Consider the following 15,334-nt stretch of genomic DNA (forward strand, 5'->3'; position numbering starts at 1 on the left):
TCAAAGTTTAGGCATGATGCTGTGTTCAATATTTACAGCATGCTCAAACATTGAGAATATTAATGTGTGGGAAATCCTTTGCCAAGAAATGCATCAGTATCAGTGTATAACCTCTTCAGCTGCAATATTGTTCACGGTATGTGCTCTAAAATACTGGGTCAAGTACTGTGATATTCTAACATGTACCGTAAAATCTGTATTATAAGCAGCAACCCTAGTGAAAGGCGCACCACTCCCACTCTTTTTGAATAATTAAAAACAAAAAATTCATCATTTTTCACATATGTAGATTTTCTAATAGTTACATCCCCTCTGTTGCATTTTACCATTTCAATAGAGCTTAAGCCCCTAATACAGATTTTACAGTAGTACGTGTATGGCCACATTCTGACAGCAGGTGTTGAACCGATATATGCTCTGAAATACCGGGTCAAGTACTGTGATATTATAATTACATGCTTTGAATCGCTATGTTACTCAAGTAGTGTACAGCCACATTCTGACAGCAGGTGTTGAATTGCTACATCACCAGATCAAATATTTCACATTCTTACTGCATGCACTGGGTCACATTACCAGATCAAGTACCATCACTCAAGCATGTTCAATCACTAAATGATTGCTGTATTCTATCTGCAACTTTTTTTTATCTTTTTCTTTTTTGTGCTGCATGTTCACTTATCTTTAAATTCTGATAAAATTGAACCGACTGGTAATCATTTTAATAAATAAAAAAATCAATATAAGCAAACGTTTCTCGGACATGCCTGGCAACTGAAATTTGCTATATAAAACTTGTTCATTAATAGACTAAGTGTTTGTTTTCAAGGTATAGTGTGAGTAACATCATAGTTGTAATTGTTGTTATAATTGTGAAAGTTGTTTTCCAGTCTTTCTCTTATGCAGTTTTCATTAAAGCTGCATGAATTATAGTGTGACATATTTTGTTTTTTCTTTTATGTAGGCCATTAGAAATGTTGGTATAATGGGTGAGGGATATGTTGAATTACCTCCAGTGGACCTTGGTAAGGATGGTGATATTACAATATCATTTGCGACATATCAACCAGATGCTTTGCTTCTATTAGCTAAAAGTATAAACAACAAACGCAAGAGACAGGTGAATCTGGATGCCTCAGGGGTAAGAATAAAATATAATAAAATATAAAATACAATATAATATAATAAAATATTAAAGGCCATATCAATGTATTACTATAATGCTGTATTCTGTGTATTACTACAATAAGTGAACACTGTCAATATCTGATCTATTCCTACTGGGAGATCAGGTATAATCTAATAACGTAGTCCTGAGTCAGAGTGACGTGTCCTCGGACCACACCACCCATCCACAACAAAGGAATTTTGAATAAATTAAATACAACATACACCTGTTCCTGCATTCACAACATGCACCTGAATACCAATCTAATTTCAATCCGGATTCTCGCGTGACACCAATCATGGTGCTCGTTACTTACATACTAGGTATGTCGTGCCAAACTTCGTTTGAAACACCGTCTCCAATTGGCTGTTAAAAATCTAGTATAACGACTGTGTTGATTGATTTGTTTTATAGGTGTATTATTCTATAATGCTTAAAAATGGTAGACTACAAGTGCAGCTGAATGCTGGTTTTGGTGGGGTGTTACTCACAACTAGGAAGTCAGATGGCACATTTAATGATGGTGAATTTCATGTGGTTAGCATAGTAAAAGAAGATAACAGGTAAAGATAAATTTTATAGTGTGTTATTGGGATCAACGTTCTTATAGTTAGAGTTAATTAGTTACTCGCTCACTCCAAATTTTGCGGAATTTTTATATTCGGGGTAACATTCGGCAAAGAGGGTGGGCCCCTTCAAAATGCAACTAAATTAAAACTTGTTCTTTGATAATTGCGTAATGAATCTTGATAATCGTTTTTATATGATACAGCGTGGATATCGACCGCTGTGATTATGTTATGAACAGCTAGACCATGATAACCATGCTTAAACTACGCTTCGACAATGACCTGTTAATACAAGTAAAATGTGGTAAATATTTCACGCCATATTCAGTTTACCTCTCAAAAATGGCTAGTTACCAGTTTTTTGGAAAAACCATGCCGTTTATTTGCTGAAATCAATTCCAACAGATCGTACTTCGTAATAAAATGTGCATATTTTTTGTGATCATTTCTGTTGCTTCATTGTGAAAAAATCAATGACGAAGCAACTAATTTCGTAATTTGATTTTCCCTCAAAAAACGCAATATCAGGTAAGCACCCACCCCTAAAACATCATGATTTTCTGAGTTGAGGCCCCTGGGCGCTTACGCGGTCGAGTACAGTAGTTAACTTAAGATGCTGTGTTGTGTTTTCATATACATATACTAAGATTTGAATTTACAAAATCAGTGCAAAGTTGTGTCCATCATGCATACTTGGTTTCACAACATCCTTGATACAAAGGAGTCATTTTGTGTTTTTAAGTAGGTAGTAACTGAGCAGGGAATCCATCACGCTCTATAGTTTATCCTTTAACTACATTGAAATATCTACATTTTAGCGAATTTAACTCAATGCATGAAGTAGCTGAATCTTAATTTAGCTAAAATGCCAATAATCTTATCGTGAGAATATACTTTATTTAAATTAGCGACATCTTGAATTAGCGAAATTACAGATCAGCTAAATTAGCTTAAATAACATGCTAGCTAAAAAGACTTGTTTTACAGTGGTGTATTCTGCTGGGATTGATATAATTTCAGAATCAACTTGACTAGACAGTTTACCTGGCATAACTTGGTGCAGCTATTGTTTGTTAGCAATACAGTACATCATTTACTTGTCTTCACGCTGTGTAGGAAGGCATGCAATGATTATATAAAACTATTAATTTCGTTTATATTTCAAACAATGTACAGTACCCCCTCAAGGCTCAAGAGAGTTTAAGATTTGTGTACTTAGCGGGAACGTAACGTGATGTTCTAATTTCGTTTGCGCTACGTTCTCGGTCATGCACAAAGTAATGATGTATCTGTTCTCGTTCAGTTCTCATACACGCATCTTAATGTCTCTAATATCAATTGAACACAAACAAAAGTTTTTTAAATGAGCTGGTTGAGGGCACCATGACACCAATTTACTAATTCTTTATTCACAATAACATTATCTATCTTGGTTTTTTTTAAAGCGTAAAGATTTCTGTTGATGACACAGCTTTCCGTGGCGGCAAAATACCCAGTGGTCCGAATGAAATATCAGTCAATGTGCTTACCATTGGTGGAGTGAGATCAGAGTATAAAGATAAAGTTGGTGATGCCGCAGATGTAATCAATGCATTCAGTGGATGCATACAGGATATAGTTATCAATGGAATGTAAGCACAAACACATTTATATCTTGTCAAGGGTATCATGAAATAGCATTCCAACATATCAGGAATATACAATGTGGGATTACTTTTAAAAAAGAATACAAAAATTACCTAAAGGCTAGTCCCACATAATTTCCAATTTAAAAATTTATAAAAAAATAATATTTTATTAAATTGCATTCATTGTACTTCCAGGTTTTTTGACTGTCTCACTACTATTCTTATTTTCTATTTATGTTAAAGTAAACATCCGTGATTTACAGCACAGGGGCCGGACTCGATTAGTTGCTAATCGCAACTATTTTCGACCCCTATTCCATTTGTATGTTTTTGTTTATATATATTTTGTGTGTTAAGATATTATTGCATAATTTTATCATACAGATAATTGATCTGGGTGATACATTATTCCACCACACAAATATAAACATAACTGTAAAAATTTAAATTTTTGTTCGGAAATTGCGCTGAAGGGAGGATTCAGTAAAAAAATAAAATCCAGCAAATATAACTTTCTTCCTATATTTTACATTCAACTCATCACAAATCAGAAAAAATTAGCTTCATACAAAACACCCAAAAAGTCATTTCAGCAAAAATTATTTCCAGCTAAAATAAAGTATTTTAGAGTATTGTGCGACTTTGAAACATTTCAAGCATTGCATTGTGGGAAATGGTAGACCCAGACAACATTTGCATCAAACCAAAGTATCTCATTATAATAAAAATCATGCATAATCAGGTTAATGATTTTAAGTGAAAAAAAATGAACTGACTGAAAATCAAGTCAGAGCATTATGACAGTTTATTACTTTTTCTGCATTTCGTCAGCCCTCCTATGCAAAAACAAGGTCAATTTCATATTGTATCTATTGACATAAAGAGTTTAAAAATCTCCAGTTAATCATATCGGTGTGCATTGTGCACTGAGCATCCTTAATTCATGTTTGAATGAAATGAACACAATGCCCTTAACATGACACTTGGATCCTGAAATACACTTGTCACATTGCCACATTTTGCTTCTGTGCCACAATCTGATTAAGCAAGGCGCAGGGAAGGGATGCACATTTACTTTAAAAGTTCCAGTAAGTTTCAAATACTGATTTTTTTTTGTACCAGTGTGTGTCAATTCTGTGGGATGTGACATTTCCAGGTCACGCACAAATACCAGGATGTGTGACATGTCCAAGTCGTGCACATGCAAGTACCAGGATGTGTGACCTTTCCAGGTCATGCACAAGTACTAGGATGTTTGACCTTTATGGATCATACACAAGTACCCTGATGTGTGACATGTCCAGGTCATGCACAAGTACTAGGATGTGTGACCTTTATGGATCATACACAAGTACCCGGATGTGTGACATGTCCAGGTCATGCACAAGTACTAGGATGTGTGACCTTTATGGATCATACACAAGTACCCGGATGTGTGACATGTCCAGGTCATGCACAAGTACCAGGATGTGCGACATGTCCAGGTCATGCACAAGTACCAGGATGTGTGACATGTCCAGGTCATGCACAAGTACTAGGATGTGTGACCTTTATGGATCATGCACAAGTACCAGGATGTGTGACATGTCCAGGTCATGCACAAGTACCAGGATGTGTGACATGTCCAGGTCATGCACAAGTACCAGGATGTGTGACATGTCCAGGTCATGCACAAGTACCAGGATGTGTGACATGTCCAGGTCATGCACAAGTACCAGGATGTGTGACCTTTCCAGGTCATGCACAAGTACCAGGATGTGTGACCTTTCCAGGTCATGCACAAGTACCAGGATGTGTGACCTTTCCAGGTCATGCACAAGTACCAGGATGTGTGACCTTTCCAGGTCATGCACAAGTACCAGGATGTGTGACCTTTCCAGGTCATGCACAAGTACCAGGATGTGTGACCTTTCCAGGTCATGCACAAGTACCAGGATGTGTGACCTTCCTGGTCATGCAAAAGTACTAGGATGTGTGACCTTTATGGATCATGCACATGCAAGTACCGGGATGTGTGACATGTCCAGGTCATGCACAAGTACCAGGATGTGTGACATGTCCAGGTCATGCACAAGTACCAGGATGTGTGACATGTCCAGGTCATACACAAGTACCAGGATGTGTGACATGTCCAAGTCATGCACATGCAAGTACCAGGATGTGTGACATGTCCAAGTCATGCACATGCAAGTACCAGGATGTGTGACCTTTCCAGATCATGCACAAATACTAGGATGTGTGACCTTTATGGATCATGCACAAGTACCAGGATGTGTGACATGTCCAGGTCATGCACAAGTACCAGGATGTGTGACCTTCCTGGTCATGCACAAGTACCCGGATGTGTGACATGTCCAGGTCATGCACAAGTACCAGGATGTATGACCTATCTAGGTCATGCATAAGTACCAGGATGTATGACCTATCTAGGTCATGCATAAGTACCAGGATGTATGACCTATCTAGGTCATGCACAAGTACCAGGATGTATGACCTATCTAGGTCATGCACAAGTACCAGGATGTATGACCTATCTAGGTCATGCACAAGTACCAGGATGTATGACCTATCTAGGTCATGTACAGGTACCAGGATGTATGACCTATCCAGGTCATGCACAAGTACTAGGATGTGTGACATTTATGGATCATACACAAGTACCCTGATGTGTGACATGTCCAGATCATGCACAAGTACTAGGATGTGTGACCTTTATGGATCATACATAAGTACCAGGATGTGTGACCTTTCCAGGTCATGCACAAGTACCAGGATGTGTGACCTTTCCAGGTCATGCACAAGTACCAGGATGTGTGACCTTTCCAGGTCATGCACAAGTACTAGGATGTGTGACCTTTATGGATCATGCACATGCAAGTACCGGGATGTGTGACCTTTCCAGGTCATGCACAAGTACCAGGATGTGTGACATGTCCAGGTCATGCACAAGTACCAGGATGTGTGACATGTCCAGGTCATGCACAAGTACCAGGATGTGTGACATGTCCAGGTCATGCACAAGTAACAGGATGTGTGACATGTCCAGGTCATGCACAAGTACCAGGATGTGTGACATGTCCAGGTCATGCACAAGTACCAGGATGTGTGACATGTCCAGGTCATGCACAAGTACCAGGATGTGTGACATGTGCAGGTCATGCACAAGTACCAGGATGTGTGACATGTCCAGGTCATGCACAAGTACCAGGATGTGTGACATGTCCAGGTCATGCACAAGTACCAGGATGTGTGACATGTCCAAGTCATGCACAAGTACCAGGATGTGTGACATGTCCAAGTCATGCACAAGTCCCAGGATGTGTGACCTTTCCAGGTCATGCACAAGTACTAGGATGTGTGACCTTTATGGATCATGCACAAGTACCAGGATGTGTGACATGTCCAGGTCATGCACAAGTACCAGGATGTGTGACATGTCCAGGTCATGCACAAGTACCAGGATGTGTGACATGTCCAGGTCATGCACAAGTACCAGGATGTGTGACATGTCCAGGTCATGCACAAGTACCAGGATGTGTGACCTGTCCAGGTCATGCACAAGTACCAGGATGTGTGACCTTTCCAGGTCATGCACAAGTACCAGGATGTGTGACCTTTCCAGGTCATGCACAAGTACCAGGATGTGTGACCTTTCCAGGTCATGCACAAGTACCAGGATGTGTGACATGTCCAGGTCATACACAAGTACCAGGATGTGTGACATGTCCAAGTCATGCACATGCAAGTACCAGGATGTGTGACATGTCCAAGTCATGCACATGCAAGTACCAGGATGTGTGACCTTTCCAGATCATGCACAAATACTAGGATGTGTGACCTTTATGGATCATGCACAAGTACCAGGATGTGTGACATGTCCAGGTCATGCACAAGTACCAGGATGTGTGACCTTCCTGGTCATGCACAAGTACCCGGATGTGTGACATGTCCAGGTCATGCACAAGTACCAGGATGTATGACCTATCTAGGTCATGCATAAGTACCAGGATGTATGACCTATCTAGGTCATGCATAAGTACCAGGATGTATGACCTATCTAGGTCATGCACAAGTACCAGGATGTATGACCTATCTAGGTCATGCACAAGTACCAGGATGTATGACCTATCTAGGTCATGCACAAGTACCAGGATGTATGACCTATCTAGGTCATGTACAGGTACCAGGATGTATGACCTATCCAGGTCATGCACAAGTACTAGGATGTGTGACATTTATGGATCATACACAAGTACCCTGATGTGTGACATGTCCAGATCATGCACAAGTACTAGGATGTGTGACCTTTATGGATCATACATAAGTACCAGGATGTGTGACCTTTCCAGGTCATGCACAAGTACCAGGATGTGTGACCTTTCCAGGTCATGCACAAGTACCAGGATGTGTGACCTTTCCAGGTCATGCACAAGTACTAGGATGTGTGACCTTTATGGATCATGCACATGCAAGTACCGGGATGTGTGACCTTTCCAGGTCATGCACAAGTACCAGGATGTGTGACATGTCCAGGTCATGCACAAGTACCAGGATGTGTGACATGTCCAGGTCATGCACAAGTACCAGGATGTGTGACATGTCCAGGTCATGCACAAGTACCAGGATGTGTGACATGTCCAGGTCATGCACAAGTACCAGGATGTGTGACATGTCCAGGTCATGCACAAGTACCAGGATGTGTGACATGTCCAGGTCATGCACAAGTACCAGGATGTGTGACATGTCCAGGTCATGCACAAGTACCAGGATGTGTGACATGTCCAGGTCATGCACAAGTACCAGGATGTGTGACATGTGCAGGTCATGCACAAGTACCAGGATGTGTGACATGTCCAGGTCATGCACAAGTACCAGGATGTGTGACATGTCCAGGTCATGCACAAGTACCAGGATGTGTGACATGTCCAAGTCATGCACAAGTACCAGGATGTGTGACATGTCCAAGTCATGCACAAGTCCCAGGATGTGTGACCTTTCCAGGTCATGCACAAGTACTAGGATGTGTGACCTTTATGGATCATGCACAAGTACCAGGATGTGTGACATGTCCAGGTCATGCACAAGTACCAGGATGTGTGACCTGTCCAGGTCATGCACAAGTACCAGGATGTATGACCTATCCAGGTCATGCACAAGTACCAGGATGTATGACCTATCCAGGTCATGCACAAGTACCAGGATGTATGACCTATCCAGGTCATGCACAAGTACCAGGATGTATGACCTATCCAGGTCATGCACAAGTACCAGGATGTATGAACTATCTAGGTCATGCACAAGTACCAGGATGTATGAACTATCCAGGTCATGCACAAGTACTAGGATGTGTGACATTTTCAGGTCTTGCACAAGTACCATATCATTTCGATAAGTTTTATTAACAAGGCATTTTTTTCCATTACAGCTTACAAGATATGTCTACAGCTACATCATTTGAGAAGGCTGACCTTGGTCACTGTGCACCTGTATCAGCTACCTTACCACCCACAGTACCTGAAGGTCCACTACAGCCACCAGGTAGATTATTCAAATATTGAATAATACCATTGGTTACTAATAAGGGCATGCAACTCGTGAAGATCCTATTGAAGTGATGTTGTTAAACTTGTATACGTCTAGGAAGGAATTTCCAAAAATTACAACACCTGTGTTCGTAATAGCAATACTAGTTGTTTACAGAAAAATAAAAATGGTCCCATGTAGAATGTTAATTGTTAAATACATATAAATATATTAACAATATGATTTGTGTGTATGTGTGTATTATCTATTATTTATTGTGATTATCACAGTTTTTTTGTTTTTTGATGTCTGTAAGCATTGTGTGTGTCTGTATTTATGGATACAGTAGCTGCAGGCCATGTATATTGTATGAGTTGGGGAAAGTTGTTAACATCACCTAATCCCAAATGCTGACTCCATTCCCCAAATGCCCACTTCCATTCCCCAAATGCCGACTCCATTCCCCAAATGCTGCCGCCCACACCCAAGTGCTGACGCCCACACCCAAGTGCTGACGCCCACACCCAACGCCCACACCCAAAAAACCAACCCCCGCAAATACCAAACCCTGCTCCAAAATACCAGACCCCACGCCCAAATACCGGACTCTTTCCACAAATACCGACTCCATTTCAAAACTAATTCCATTCTCAAATACTAACTTAATTCTCAAATATCGGCCACCATCCCAAATACCGGCACCAAATACCATTTACCAAATACCAGCTTCCACCCCAAGATGGCAAACCCCGCCCCCAAATACCAAACACCACCTCTAAACACCAAACACCACCTCTAAACACCAAACCCCACCCAAAAATACTGACCCCCCCCCAAAATACCAATCCCTGCTCCAAAACACTTAGCCCTGCTCTAAAGTAGCAAACCCCGCCCCCAAATACCAAACCCCAGCCTCTAAATACCAAACACTGCCCCAAATACTGGACTCCGTCTGCAAATACTGAGCCCTTATTCTTAAATACCGACCCCAGCCTACAAAATACCTGCCCACACCTCAAAATACCGACCCCCCCAATATCAAATACCAACCCCTACCCTCAATTACCAAACCTTACCCAAAATACCAACTCCTCACATACATACTCCCATCTCCAAATACTGAGCCAATCCCCAAATTTTGAATGTCCATGCATTGTCTGTTCCATTCCCCAAATGCCGACTTCTATTCCCCAAATGCCGACTTCCATTCCCCAAATGCTCATTTCCATTCCCCAAATGCCGACTTCTATTCCCCAAATGCTCATTTCCATTCCCCAAATGCAGACTTCTATTCCCCAAATGCCGACTTCTATTCCCCAAATGCCGACTTCCATTCCCCAAATGCCGACTTCCATTCCCCAAATGCCGACTTCCATTCCCCAAATGCCGACTTCCATTCCCCAAATGCCGACTTCCATTCCCCAAATGCCGACTTCCATTCCACAAATGCCGACTTCCATTCCCCAAATGCCGACTTCCATTCCCCAAATGCCGACTTCCATTCCCCAAATGCCGACTTCCATTCCCCAAATGCCGACTTCCATTCCCCAAATGCCGACTTCCGTTCCCCAAATGCCGACTTCCGTTCCCCAAATGCCGACTTCCGTTCCCCAAATGCCGACTTCCGTTCCCCAAATGCCGACTTCCGTTCCCCAAATGCCGACTTCCGTACCCCAAATGCCGACTACCGTACCCCAAATGCCGACTACCGTACCCCAAATGCCCACTTCCGTACCCCAAATGCCCACTTCCGTACCCCAAATGCCCACTTCCGTACCACAAATGCCGACTTCCATTCTCCAGACGCCGACTTCCATTCTCCAGACGCCGACTTCCATTCTCCAGACGCCCACTGCCATTCTCCAGACGCCCACTGCCATTCTCCAGACGCCCACTGCCATTCTCCAGACGCCCACTTCCATTCTCCAGACGCCCACTTCCATTCTCCAGACGCCCACTTCCATTCTCCAGACGCCCACTTCCATTCTCCAGACGCCCACTTCCATTCTCCAGACGCCCACTTCCGTACCCCAGACGCCCACTTCCGTACCCCAAATGCCCACTTCCGTTCTCCAGATGCCCACTTCCGTTCTCCAGACGCCCACTTCCGTTCTCCAGACGCCCACTTCCATTCTCCAGACGCCCACTTCCATTCTCCAGACGCCGACTTCCGTTTTCCAAACGCCGACTTCAGTTTTCCAAACGCCGACTTCAGTTTTCCAAATGCCCACTTCCATTCCCCAAATGCCGACTTCCATTCCCCAAATGCCGACTTCCATTCCCCAAATGCCGACTTCCATTCCCCAAATGCCGACTTCCATTCCCCAAATGCCGACTTCCATTCCCCAAATGCCGACTTCCATACCCAAAATGCTGACTTCCATTTTCCAAATGCCGACTTCCATTTTCCAAATGCCGACTTCCATTTTCCAAATGCCGACTTCCATTCCCAAAATGCCGACTTCCATTCTCCAGACGCCCACTTCCATTCTCCAGACGCCCACTTCCATTCTCCAGACGCCCACTTCCGTTCTCCAGACGCCCACTTCCGTTCTCCAGACGCCCACTTCCGTTCTCCAAATGCCGACTTCCGTTCTCCAGACGCCCACTTCCGTACCCCAAATGCCCACTTCCGTACCCCAAATGCCCACTTCCGTACCCCAAATGCCCACTTCCGTACCCCAAATGCCCACTTCCGTACCCCAAATGCCCACTTCCGTACCCCAAATGCCCACTTCCGTACCCCAAATGCCCACTTCCGTACCCCAAATGCCCACTTCCATTCCCCAGACGCCCACTTCCGTTTTCCAAATGCCCACTTCCATTGCCCGGACGCCCACTTCCGTTCTCCGGACGCCCACTTCCGTTCCCCGGACGCCCACTTCCGTTCCCTGGACGCCCACTTCCGTTCCCCAGACGCCCACTTCCATTCTCCAAATGCTGACCCCATCACCAAAATATTGACCCCACCCCACAAAATACCAAACTCCACCACCAAATCCCGTCCCCAATTACCAAACTACACCCCAAATACCAAACCACACCCCAAATACCAAACCACACCCCAAATACCAAACCACACCCCAAATACCAAACCAGACTGAAAATACCAACCCCTCACCTTCTAGTCCTGACTTCCCAGCAAAATACCAAACCCCTCCACAAACACCGGGTTCCCCAAATACTTCCCTAAATATATACTCCCATCTGCAAATATTGACCAAACTCCAAATTTGTAATGTCTATGCATTGAGTGTCTGTTCCATTCCCAAGACCCCCACCTCTAAATGCCGACCATGACCCCTAAATGCCGACCACCACCTCTAAATGCCGACCACCCCAAACACCCACCCCCAAAATAATTACCCCAACCCGAAATCCCACCATCAAATAATGACCCCTGCCCCCAAATATTAACCCCACTCTAAAATACTAAACCCCACCCAAATACCAAACCCTGCCCCAAAACACCAAATACCACCTCCAATAAACACTGGCCCCACAAAATACCGGATCCCCCCAATACCTGCTCTGCATCCAAACACCAAACCCCATCCCAAATACCAGACACCACCCCTGAGTACTGAACCCCACCCTTAAATACTGAACCCCACCCTTAAATACTGAACCCCACCCCCAGACCCTTGTCCTCAAATACCTAATCCTCACCCCCAAATAAACACCTGACCCCAAATACTGACCCAACCCCACAAATACCGGCCTCCACCAAATACCGGCTCCTGCCTCAAATACTAAACCCCCAAAACACTATCGCCAAATACCAAACCCCACCTACAAATATTAAACCCTGTGTCCAAATACCGCCCCCCACCACTCAAAAGCCTGACTCGCCCCTGAATAATGGCTCCCACCCCAAATACCAAACCCCGCCCATCCCAAATACCAAACCCCGCCCATCCCAAATACCAAACCCCGCCCACCCCAAATACCAAACCCCGCCCACCCCAAATACCAAACCCCGCCCACCCCAAATACCAAACCCCGCCCACCCCAAATACCAAACCCCGCCCACCCCAAATAGCAAACCCCGCCCACCCCAAATACCAAACCCCGCCCACCCCAAATACCAAACCCCGCCCACCCCAAATACCAAACCCCGCCCACCCCAAATACCAAACCCCGCCCACCCCAAATACCAAACCCCGCCCACCCCAAATACCAAACCCCGCCCATCCCAAATTCCAAATCCCGCCCCCAAATTCCAAATCCCGCCCCCAAATTCCAAACTCTGCCCCCAAATACCAAACCCTGCCCATCCCAATTACTAAACCCGCTTTGAATACTGGACTCAATCTGCAAAATATCGGCCCCACCTTAAATATTCAGGCCACTCCACCAAATACTGGCTCCTGCCCCAAATACCAAACCCCTCCAAAAAATACTAAAACCCATCTCCAAATACCAAACCCCACATACAAATACTAATCCCTCTGCCCAAATACTGACTCCCATCCTCAAATGCCGACCCCATCCACACCCAATCCACAAATGCCTACTCCATCCACACCCAATCCACAAATGCCTACTCCTTCTCCAATTGCCGACTTTTCTTCAAATGCAGACTTTTTTATGCGGACTCCTCTTCCGAATGTCACCCTCATCTCCAAATGCTGCCCCTGCCCCCAGAATGCTAACAACACCCACCCACAAATGCTGTGATCCTGTCTTCCCTCAACCTATTGTGTGGACTGCCTTGTCATATCAAAGAAAGACTGTCATTTGCATACTGAATGTCTCTTAACTAATTCCCACCAATCAATACCGCTATCCTATCTCCCATTATATGGACTGCCTAATTGTTTTTTCAGCAGCTACAATGCCCAGTGAACTTAAGCAGCAAACTGAAATGCCAATCAAAATGCTCACAGAGATGCCAAGTAATATTCTCACAGAAGAGCCAGGAATGTGCTCATCACCAGTAGATCTGGAATTGGTACCTGGTACTGTTCAGTTTGGGAAGACTGCCAACAGTCATATGTCTTATGATATTGAAAAGAAAAGTGTCAAGAATAAGTGAGTACTCTCTTGTTTGATGATGTTAAATGGTTAAATGGATGATGTCATCATGTTATTATGTAGCAATGTTAATGCCATGTAATAGTGCTGAAGTGTAATAATTTCATGTGATTGAGAAAAGTATGGATGTCACAAACGACGATGTATATAACGACACCAAATAATGCTGCAATATAGAAATATCAGTGTAGGTTTAGTCAATGATATCAAAATACAACTTGGAATGTATATTGTTCCTGGTATCTTTAATTCTCAACAAGGTAAGTTGCACATGTAGAGTCAATAATTAGTTTATCTGAATCTGTGATTCCATTATAAGCTGTCTTAGTGGTTTTCCTGCAGATCGCTTAACATACTGTGGATCTCAAATGAGATGTTTGTATTGTCTATGTTTTCCGTAGCATGATCTCTTAGGATCTTGACTGTTTACTGATTGTTACACCTGTAAATATTTTCAACTCTCTATTGAACAATGGCGCCCTCTAGTGGTATTTTGTGCTGTAATTTGTGCCTGGGAGTTATACTGCCCTCACATGGCAGAACTCAAAGTGATATGCACAACACATTAAGGTGAACAATTCTTGCTTTCAGTAAAACCAGGTTTCTCCATCCAGCGTTTAAACAGTATCCTGTTTTCATTGTCATACCACCATGATTTAATCATTTGGAGACCACACAAATGTTACCCTATGTATAACGGTCACCATACGGAACTGTGCCTGTAAACATGATAATTAATATACACCATGTTCTCTTTTATTGTGCATTGGTAAAATGATTGATTTGAGTGTCAAAATATTAGACATTTGTCCCCAGCATACATCACTGGATACATCACAGAGATGCTGACATTATATATAGGGGTTTATCTTGACTGGATTGCTTCGAGGGCTCTCTACATACCCAGGCTTCCACTAACGTCTTCTAGTTTCACACATTGCTAGCTTCATAATAATTACATCAGCTTCAGGGGAATACGCTGATGACTACAGTACACATGCTTTACTTTTTTTTCTGTGCTATGTTGAATGTATAGTTCACCAAAGACCATTGAAAGGCCTTTCATATTTATTTAACTAGAGGCTATTGTGACTGTTGCCTGTGGTTTGACTTCAAAGAACTGTCTAGACAGGAATGATGTTGTGATCAGTGCAGATTGTTTTATTTTCTTGGCAAGGAGGAATCCGCAGTAAATAAATGATTTGAAAAGAAAATACATTTTGATTTCCATCAGACTGTGATAAATCTGTGTTCAATCAAAACTCTTCTGTGCTGGGCTATTATTAGTTTTTTTTAAGATACAGAAATATAACTAATTTTCAATGAAATTATCCTGCAAATTAGAATGAAAATACTTAACATTTGACATGTTAATGCTGTAAACAAAAATGATGTCCCCTGAAGCAATC

General features: G+C 43.0%; 1 protein-coding gene across 1 annotated transcript in view; it reads left to right on the plus strand.

Moving 5' to 3' along the window:
• Positions 1 to 13,926, plus strand: part of LOC100369691 (laminin subunit alpha-2-like) — an 84,413-nt gene extending 70,487 nt beyond the window's left edge. The window contains exons 50-54 of the mRNA XM_085492975.1: positions 965 to 1,141; positions 1,583 to 1,731; positions 3,183 to 3,368; positions 8,791 to 8,903; positions 13,718 to 13,926. Coding sequence (XP_085349101.1) covers positions 965 to 1,141; positions 1,583 to 1,731; positions 3,183 to 3,368; positions 8,791 to 8,903; positions 13,718 to 13,926 — 834 coding nt within the window. The remainder of the gene's footprint in view (positions 1 to 964; positions 1,142 to 1,582; positions 1,732 to 3,182; positions 3,369 to 8,790; positions 8,904 to 13,717) is intronic.
• Positions 13,927 to 15,334: the final 1,408 nt, after the last annotated feature.

The sequence above is a fragment of the Saccoglossus kowalevskii genome, chromosome 18 (genome assembly GCF_978046115.1).
Source record: "Saccoglossus kowalevskii chromosome 18, keSacKowa6.1, whole genome shotgun sequence".
Lineage (NCBI taxonomy): Eukaryota > Metazoa > Hemichordata > Enteropneusta > Harrimaniidae > Saccoglossus > Saccoglossus kowalevskii.